This window comes from Aulostomus chinensis, chromosome 11 (assembly GCF_037954235.1).
Source record: "Aulostomus chinensis isolate RoL2024-O1b breed Wild chromosome 11, RoL_Achi_v1.0, whole genome shotgun sequence".
Classification (NCBI taxonomy): domain Eukaryota; kingdom Metazoa; phylum Chordata; class Actinopteri; order Syngnathiformes; family Aulostomidae; genus Aulostomus; species Aulostomus chinensis.
Genome location: NC_141330.1, coordinates 325,603 through 335,778, shown reverse-complemented (window position 1 = coordinate 335,778; position 10,176 = coordinate 325,603). Strand labels below are relative to the sequence as shown.

At 50.1% G+C, this 10,176-nt stretch overlaps 1 protein-coding gene across 2 annotated transcripts; it reads left to right on the top strand.

Annotated features, from left to right (window-relative positions):
• The first annotated feature begins 1,856 nt into the window (after positions 1-1,856).
• On the top strand, positions 1,857-9,762 carry plin6 (perilipin 6). Of its 2 annotated transcripts, XM_086217046.1 has the most exons (9): positions 1,857-2,505; positions 2,672-2,753; positions 4,191-4,230; positions 4,359-4,557; positions 5,306-5,388; positions 5,467-5,704; positions 7,436-7,617; positions 8,359-8,625; positions 9,111-9,762. In XM_086217046.1, the coding sequence occupies exons 2-9, from the start codon at positions 2,749-2,751 to the stop codon at positions 9,510-9,512; spliced, it is 1,416 nt and encodes a 471-aa protein (XP_086073172.1). In that variant the 5' UTR covers positions 1,857-2,505; positions 2,672-2,748; the 3' UTR covers positions 9,513-9,762. The 2 variants fall into 2 exon arrangements, with proteins under 2 accessions (XP_086073172.1, XP_086073171.1); XM_086217045.1 differs by lacking the exon at positions 1,857-2,505 and having other exon boundaries at positions 2,595-2,753.
• Positions 9,763-10,176: the final 414 nt, after the last annotated feature.

Genomic DNA, 10,176 nt, shown 5'->3' with positions numbered 1-10,176 from the left:
GGATTAGAAGAAATAACACTTTCCGAGGTCGACAGGGTCACAGATGTTGTTGCCATGACAACAGAGCAGAAGGTAAACAACAGAGAGCTGCGTCCAGACGTTCCGGAAGCCTGTGTTCACAGAACACTGGTTCTCTCAGAACACTGGTTCTCTCAGAACACTGGTTCTCTCAGAACACTGGTTCTCTCAGAACACTGGTTCTCTCAGGCTTGTTCTCTGCTGCTTTGACACAACCTCAGGACATTTTGTCTCACTAAACTTTGAAAATGACAGGAAGGCCACTACCAAGGAGGTCATGTGATCACTGGGGTTTGCCTGTGAGCAGGACGATGCAAAAACTGTCGCTGATTCTCACTCCACATGGTGGAGGGGCGGAGTCTGGCCAAGGGAGAGGCCATTGAATTTGGGGTCAGATGATTTGCAGCGCCACCTGATGGCAACAGGAAGTGACATGTTTCTTGTACACATTGATGTTCTCCTCCCAGAAGGTCAACCAGGTCTTCCCAAATGTGGAAGCGTTTGTCAGGACCTGGTGAAGGGTCACGGTGAACACGGAGAGCGAACCATAGCGAGGAGGCGGCCATGTTTTTGTTTGATGTTTGACCACAGAATACAAAGCTGTAATCACTGGAGTCACATGATCAGATCTTTGGTGAGACTCCTGAAGACGTCTACAAGCTCAGTGTCAGTCATGGCGCCACCTGGTGGTTACAGGAAGTGGAACCAACATCGCATGGCTATGTTGTCTTCACCTGACCTACAGCTACTTCACATATAGGAAGTGGGGTGTCTGTGTAGGTTCTCATTCATCCAGGTCATCGTAGATCGAAGCGAAGTAAAATCTGGTCAACTGGACGTAAGTTTATCTTGAAGACGTTTCACCTCTCATCCGAGAGGCTTCTTCAGTTCTAGTGAAGAGTGTGGAAGCTCCAGCTTATAAACCTGTGTGGGAGTGGTCAGTGCTATTGTGGTGGAAACGACCCTCCCGAGACTCACCTGGCCTCCCCAAACGACAGTCGTTGTGCGGTGTCAGGGAGTTTCAGGGGTGGTCGTTAGGGAGTTTCACCGACCACTCAGATGCTAATGGGCTGTGCTGGCAGCAGCCGTTCCACATGGGTCTTTCAGCTGAACTCTTTGGGGAAGCTTTGAAAGGACTTGGTTGTAAATAGGAGAAAGGAAATGTCGCAGTCCACCTCCTCTGTTCAAAGATGGTTTCTCTATCCTGATCTCTCTATTCCTCCACCTCAAGGAGGAAAGCCACTCCTTCCAGGACGACCATGTCCAAATCCTGGACAGAGAGGACAGATGGTTTGAAAGAGGAGTTAAAGAAGCCATCCACGTCAGGATAGAGAAACCATCTTTGAACAGAGGAGGTGGACTGCGACATTTCCTTTCTCCTATTTACAACCAAGTCCTTCCAAAGCTTCCCCAAAGAGCTCAGCTGAAAGACCCATGTGGAACGGCTGCTGCCAGCACAGCCCATTAGCATCTGAGTGGTCGGTGAAACTCCCTAACGACCACCCCTGAAACTCCCTGACACCGCACAACGACTGTCGTTTGGGGAGGCCAGGTGAGTCTGGGGAGGGTCGTTTCCACCACAATAGCACTGACCACTCCCACATAGGTTTATAAGCTGGAGCTTCCACACTCTTCACTAGAACTGAAGAAGCCTCTCGGATGAGAGGTGAAACGTCTTCAAGATAAACTTACGTCCAGTTGACCAGATTTTACTTCGCTTCGATATAGGAAGTGGGGGTTCTCTAGCACCACCTAGTGGAGGCAGCAGTGTTCTACACCTCCCTCTCACGCGACTGAACACAAACTCCGACTGGGATGTGGGCGGGGTCTGAGGCTCCGCCCACAACCACTTCAACATGGACCAGGGGCCCAAGTTCTCCTTGAGGGAGGAGATAGCTCTTAGTTTCGGATCTGAAATGGTGTCAAATGTTCTGTGCGAGAGGTGAGCACATTTACCAGTGTAGCTGACGTTAGCCGCTATGCTACATGTCACAGTGTTTGTCAGTGTTTTTATAAACGTCCTGTTCATTCAGTTGGAAATCTCAAAGTCGGTTTACGAGCAGAAAGAACTGAGTGGGTTGACCTTCCCTTGACCTTCCCTTGACCGTCCTGTTACCCTCCTTTTTGTGTCCGTGATGAAAGTTTCAGCAGAGGAACTTTTTTTCTCCCTGTTTTTGGAAACAACTGGAAGATGTTGAAGTGATGGCAACACAACTGCCATTAATATGAAGTGCTGTGTGGGCGTGGCCACGAGGTGCCACAGTGACATCAGTGCGGGGTTCCTGACAGACCATTCGTCCTGGTCAGCTTCAACCAATCGTGCACAGGAATAGAAATGACACCAGCGCAGTGGCAAACCCTGATCGTCCTGATGACACCAGAGAAGCGACGGCGGTACCAAGCCCAGCAGGTGGCGTGAAAATGGCCTCTGAACACTTTGATTACTGCTGCAGTGATGGAAACAGACCAGCGCCACCTGCAGGTGTGGTGAGTTCCTTCCCCTCATGTGCTGGTTGTCTTTGTGGTGTCTTCACTCTGATGTCATCCGCCCCATCCTCTTGAATGACCTCATTCATCCCTCACAATCGATTGGTCACACAGACACAAACCACAGTAGTGACATCACGCCGAGCACTGTCCAATCACTTTGCAGACCTCATCTTCAAAACCACCCTGACGGATCCTCAGCAGCTCATTCAGTCGCCATCATTCAAGACAACAGCGTCTCTGATGGGGTGAGTCCTCGCCGTTCTAAAGATGAAAGGATACGCTTTAAAGTTCTGATCGGTTCCACGCAGCAGTTTTGTGTCGGTTGCAGGAGAAAGCAACACTTCTGAGTTTGTCTTGTAGAACGCCATATCCTGGCCGTCTGACTCGTAGAACGCCATATCCTGGCCGTCTGACTCGTAGAACGCCACATCCTGGCCGTCTGACTCGTAGAACGCCACGTCCTTGCCGTCTGACTCGTAGAACGCCACATCCTGGCCGTCTGACTGGTAGAACGCCACATCCTGGCCGTCTGACTGGTAGAACGCCACATCCTGGCCGACTGACTGGTAGAACGCCACATCCTGGCCGTCTGACTGGTAGAACGCCACGTACTTGCCGTCTGACCGGTAGAACACCACGTACTTGCCGCCTGACTGGTAGAACGCCACATCCTGGCCGTCTGACTGGTAGAACGCATCCTGGCCGACTGACTGGTAGAACGCCACATCCTTGCCATCTGACCGGTAGAACGCCACGTACTCGCCGTCTGACTGGTAGAACGCCACGTACTCACTGTTTCTGAAAGGTTTGAAGACAAACGAGCATCTGTGAGAATCTCCAGACTGAGACCTGTGGAGGGGATTTCCCAGCAGCCTGTTGGGTGTGGCCTCACTCAAGCTCAACGCCGCTGGTGTCGTGCTAGACTTGTTTCTAAAACTGTCAAAATACGGCAACAGAAATAACTGACAGCCTGTCGATCAGCTTTCAGTCACAGCCACAGTTTCTCTGAGTTCCGCTGGGGAGCCTGAAATGATGATGATGGTGATTACCGTCATCAGTGTTGTCCTTTTGTTTTAATGATTCATGTTCCAAACGTTCTGTGGAGACTGACATCGTCTGTAAACGCTTAAACGGGAGAAACCCTTCAGACTTGATCAAAGTGTCGGTGGCTGAAACAGACGTGACGGGAGGTTTTCATAAGTCTGGTTCCAGGTGGCGAAACCGGAAGATTTATTTCTTGAACTAATTTCAAATCATTAGAATGACATGAAACTGTCGATGTGAAGAACTCGGACGTTAGAGAGAAGTCAGCGAGGACAATCGTCTGTGACTCACCAAACAGATTCTGCACGCCAACTGGAACGCTAAAACAAAGAGGAAGTCAAGTGTTTGATATCAATCTCATCTTTTAACCACGTCATCAGGACACGAGATCCACTTCAACCACACTGACGCACCAAAACTCATAAAAGCTGATTTCTTTCCCGCCATCGCGCCTTCACGCCGTTTCTCTGTGCTCTCGAGCTGAATGGGAGGTTTGTGTAGAACGATGAGCAGCTGAGTGTTCAATGGCGTCCTCGTTCCTGTTGCAATTTCCATGCTGGTTTTTGAGGCACAGCAGCTGACTGCCTGCAGCCTCCAGCAGGAAGTGACCTCTGACCTCTGCTCCTTTGTCTCCTCAGATTTGGTGCAGGAGAGATGTCAGGTCGCCAGAATCATGAGGTGAGGAAATGTCAGGCTCCTCCTGATGACCCCTGATCAGACCTGGCGTGAGGACACATGGTGTCATCAATCAGCTGACTGGCCCTCAGCCTTTGTTTACATGTATGTTATACTTCCTGTATTCTCAGACCAGCGCCATGGTGAGAGCTTCCCACCTGCCTCTGGTTCGCTCAGCGCTGCAGTCAGTGACCTCAGTGTATTCAGAGGTCAAAGGTCGGTACCCTCTGCTGGGTATGATGGGGGGAGTGGCTGAGGTCAGCATACGCAGCGCCTCCCTGGTGGCTATGAGAAGAGCAACGCCACTCCTGCAGACCCTGAAGCCTCAGAGTAGGTTGACCACAGCTAATGCTAACAGCTTAATCCTACTGCTAAAACTGCACTGCTACATCTGATGCTGCTGTTCTACTGCTGCGGTACTGCTAACACTGCTGCTCTACAACTAAGTAGCCATGTTTACCACATGCAAGTGACATCATGGCAGCAGACAGAATCTGGTGACCCTGACCTCCCTGTCCAAAGCAACGCCCTCCAGATCTTGTAAGGCGCTGCCATGCTCCGCTGCCTGAATATGCCCCGGCCCTGGCAGAGGAACTCTTGGCATCAGTGATGTCATTCTTCAGGTCTCTATCTGGCTTGTCACTATAGGTGAGGGGCGGGGCATAAATCTGGAACTTGGTCCTCCGCCAGTCTGCTGCACATTGTCTCATCAGCACTGGTGAACATGAGTCCAAGACACCTGCACTAGTTCACCTGTGCAGCGACTCATTTCTGTTGGGTTCAGCGGAGACCCTAACCTCCAATTCATCCTGACCACTTAGCACTCCAAACCCCACCAGGATGCTCTGGAGGTCACAGTCTGATGTCATGGATCCGTGAACATCACAAACAGAACTAGTGACAAGGGACGGTTCTGGAGCCCGACGCCGAATGGCCATGTTTGACAGCCAACGGTTGCAGTAGTTCACTCTCCAAAAGCCCTTTGTCTTCTTTGTGACAAATGATGACGCCCCCCAGCTTCCTGGGTGCAATGGCAGAGATCCTGACTCACTTCCTGTCTTTCTCTGTTTGTCCTCAGTTGATGTTGCCAACAATTTTGCTCTTGTGGGTCTCGACCAGTTGGAGCGAACCTTTCCCATCCTGAACCAGTCAACAGACGAGGTTTGTCCCCTCAAGTCAGTCCGGACCTTCATGGGTGCGTCTAGATGACCTGTGCTTGTGTGTTGTGCGCTTTACTAGGTCATGGGTCACCTCAAGGACGCCTTCTTGGTGACGCTTGATGACGTGCAGCTGTGGGTGGTGGACGGGCTGGACGGAGCTCTGGACCAGCTGGAGCGCCTGTCCGACTCTGCCTGGGGGGCCGTTCGGCAGCTCCAGGACACTCAGGTGGGCCGAGCAGCGACTTCGGGTCTGGATGATGTGCTGAGCCGCTTGGAGGACGCCACCTCTTATTATCTGCCCCTCCCCCCCACACTGCGTGAGTATAAGGGGCTTCTGAGATGTCACATTTAGGAGGATCAGGCATTGGAACCAAATCTAAATCAAAGCAAGACTGTTTGCAGCACATTTTGGTGACCAGGAAGTTCATGAAATACAAATCCAAATATCATTGAGTAGTTTCAGGAGTGTTTTTATGGTGGATGTCATCACTGTTGTGAAACCTGAACCAATTAAAGATGCCAGTGTCAATAAGGGACACACTGACATATTAAAAGGTTTCTGACACATTTGGGTTTTCCAAACTTTGAGGAACATTTTCCTGAGCAGATTCTCTTCAGTGCCATGAAAAACAAGCAGTCATCCAAGCCAGCATCACACGAGCGTTCAAGTTGATGACACCAAACAACCACAGACATTCATCATTTCAATTAAATTTTACTAGAATTTGTCTTTAATATTTTCCAAACTTTTACTGGCTTGAGAATTCCTATTTCTATTTGTCCAGGTGTTTTGTGACGGTATGACCCTGAGTATTTGCCTTTGTTTAAACATTAAACCCAATAAGTGTCACTTTTTCTAGTTATGTTCCTTAAGCTTTATTTTTCCAGGTAATCAAATTGCGACTTGTGGTCTCATTCCCAACATGAGACCTTTCCCTACCTGTCAAGTCCTCACTAACAGGAGCCTTGAGCTCACTAAGATGTCGTTCCTTCTGCATCCCTTCTCAGTGACTCCAGAGTACAGAAAAAGTCAGCAATGTACATTTAGCTTGAAGCTAACGGAGACTGATGGCTACACCGTCCAAAAACGTCCATTTACTAACTCTCCAGATCATCTTCCCCGATAATCCAGGTCTCCTTAATCCAGCCGGATAATCAGTGATCCACAAACACTTTGACTGGAGATCAGAACTAACTAGAACTCTGGTTTGGTGCCTTTTATGGTACTAAGTGACAAACCAGAAACGGTTTTGTTACTTGCAGCACAAACCACATGGTAGCAACAGAACTGCTTGACTTCTAGTTAGTTTTTTACAATAAGACTGTCAGAGTAAAAAAATAAAACACTGCTGAATTTTGAGGGCCACTGATTCATGATCAGACCTGACGTGACTGTTGACAGGAGAACGTGTTGGAAGTCATTCAGTCAACATTGTCCAGTCACTGGAACAAGTCTCAATCGTGGACACGCTCATCTTTGATTGGTGGGATTTTATACTTTAACGTATTGACAAAGCTGACATTTTACCAGCTCCGCCTACTAATTACACATGTCACTCAATTCTTCTTTGCCACTCTAAAAAAGCCAGAGGCAGAACACCTGTGTAGTCTATTGTTTTAGAGCAGTGAAGAAGAAAGGATTTCCTGTTAATTGCGTTAGTGAGAGCTAACAGAGCTAATGGGGCCATAGCAGTGTTCCCCTCGAGCCAAGGAGGTGCTGCCAGGTCCCTGCTGACCCCACTGATGCTGAGATGTTGATAATAAAATGACCTCAAGAGATGCATCATCGCTCATTAGTGTGTCTCCTCCCCTCTGGTACTCAGGTGACGGTAGCTTTAATAACAGGGCCGCCACACCATGGTCTACGAGACACAGTGTACAAGAATGTTGTACCAGTCCCGGTCTGACGGTTTACGCACCACACACATCTCGTTGTAGACCCCTTCAATGATAATGTCACACACTGGTTATAACAGTCCTAGCCTAGCTGATGATGTCTTTAAAGAATTTGGGTGGAGAAGTTAAGAGGTGGGTGTTGTTGTCATCAGGTCGGGAGTGGGAGATGAGGGTGCAGGAGTACGAGGATGAGGATGAGGATGATGAGCCCAGTCTGTGGACCAGGGTCCGCAGCCTCCTGCTGAGTCTCAGCCTACAGCTTTACCATCGCATGATGAAGGTCCGAGAGCAGCTGGACAGCGCCGTCAGGACACTGGGAGATGCTGCTGATATGGTGAGACCTGCACATGCTAACTCAAGCCTCTGTCTTCCAGTTTGTTTCATGATGACCAATAGAAACACATCTTACATTTGTCAGTCCCGCCCACAAGACCAGCAGGAGTGGTAATCTCTACTCAACTAACTGTAATCGCTAACTTTTTTATTTATGTGTCAATAGTTTCTTTTCTGGGTGGCATGGTGGTGCAGTGGTTAGCACTGTCCCCCCCAGCAAGAAGGTTGTGGGTGGAGCAGTGGTCCTCACTGTGGCCCCCCAGCAAGAAGGTTGTGGGTGGAGCAGTGGTCCTCCCTGTGGCCCCCCAGCAAGAAGGTTGTGGGTGGAGCCCCGGCTGCAGCACGGGGTCTTTCTGTGTGAGTCTCCATGTTCTCCCTGTTCCTGCTGGGTTCTCTCTGGTACTCCAGCTTCCTCCACAGTCCAAAGACATCAAGAGGGACCAGGTTAATCCAGACTCTAAATTGACCGTAGGCGTGGCTGGGAGAGCCAATGGTTGTCTGTCTCTATGTGTTGGCCCTGCCATGGACTGGTGACCTGTCCAGGGGGAAGGCTGCTGGGATAGGCTCCACCCCCACCACCCTCAACAGGAGAAGAGGGGGAACATGGAGGGATGGATAGTTTCTTCTCTCTCTCTCTCTCTCTCTCTCTCTCTCTCTCTCACACACACACACACAAACCTGTGCTGTTATGACAAGTTCTTATGACCATGCTATGACATCATCATTGGTCTATTCCCTGCAGGTGGGTCTAAGACGGGTCCTGGACCTGGTTAGTGACCTGTTGCAGTATCTGCAGAGGCTGCTGGTGGCACTGGTGTACCAGGCAGAGAGCCTCCGGGAGTTGACCTTGGGCACTGTCAGAGGTCAGGCCATCATGCTGGCGGAACTGCGTCCAGTTCGCCAGGTCCGAGAACTGCCAGTTCAGGTCCAGCAGATGCTTGGAGAGCTGCAGGAACTCTCAAAGATCCTCTTGCAGTTGGTCATCAATGCCACACCACTCTACAACCTGGTGGGTCCACTTCGGAGGGAACATGCGTGCAACACACCTGCTACACGCTGTTCACACTCTTTGAACATGCAGCTCATAGTGGAGACAATCTGACTGAAGTCTGTTGCCTTCCTGGAATTCACGTCAGATAAGATGACCTCAAACACATGTGTTTGTGTTGCTTGTGTCCCATTTTCCCTATAACAATGCTAGCTGTCTTTTTGCCAAGCTAAGCTAATATTTTCTAATTAGGGTCTTCGCCTGAACCTATCATGTTTGCTCAGCAGAGCAACACATCAGCAGCACTAAAAACACTACAAACACACACTAACCAGTGTCCCAGCCCCCCCCCCCCCCCCAACACCCATGAGGCAGCCAGGCCAAACGGCCTGGAGCCGGTTTTCACATACACACCCGTTCAAAACCTGGTACTAGTTGATTGTATTCTTTGTGTTGGGCTAAGCTAAGTTTCTTCCTAATCAGATGTTCACTCATGTGTCCACCAGCTGCAGCAGCCCTCTGAGAAGGAAGTGGAAGACTTCCTGAACCAGGAGGACTTTAAGTGTGAGAGCTCCTCTCGCCGCAGCTCAGCTAACAGCCTCTTCCTGAAGGCCATGGATGGTCGTCCGCGCCGCCGCAGGAGTCTGTTCTCTCGTGTTGCCCGTGGCTCTAGTGACACACCAAGTGCCGAATCTCCTTTTGGCCGGCGCTCGAGCCTGAAGCAGGACCAGGAGCCCGACAGTCTGCCCCTCCCTTCTGACGGCATCATCCACCGCCGTCCATCCGCTGCCGAGCTGCTACTCACACCGCTCAAACAGTTTGTCTCCCAGAGCCAGAAGGCCTTCGAGTACCTGAGCCCCAACCCATCCGAAGAGTCCGCCGATGGCATGGCAGGGGCCACCAAATGAAAAACATGCCACACTCCTGTTCAGCTCCAATCCCCGACCAATCACTGTCCCTGTACCCGCCTCTTGACAAATCACAGCTCACGGTCCCCGGTGGCCAGACATCTCTGCCTCATCTGGTGTTGGCAAGCATGTACATGTTCGCCAACAGGGCCATCGGAAAGCTAGTTTAACAGGAAACAGATGCTTCACCGTTGGCCCTGTTTGTTTATATGACCTGATCCTTAAGGGTCAATCAAATAAAATTTATTCTGTCCAATAATTTATGAGTTTTCTTTTCTTGTGTTGTGATCTTTTAGCCTTAGCTTGAACCAGATTTCAATTTTAGCAATGTTGAGCTAGCTGGCTGCCATGACTAGGGTTGCCAACTGTCCCATATTAGCCGGGACACCCTGTATTTGAGCTAAAAGAGGCGCATCCCAAATACGTGGTGTCCCGGCCTGTGCAGACTACAGGACATCAGCATCATTAAGGGAAGAGGAGAACTGGAGAAAATAAAGCTCGGTGCTTCACTCCTTTTACTCGTCGACAACACTCCCACTTCTGATGTGTTCAATCAACACATCACGACACAGACCAATGTTAGAGAAACACCTCCGGCTTGATCGAATGGATTCATTTCCAGCCGCCCTCTGGAATTCCGATCTCCGAGAGGAGGTTGCTCACA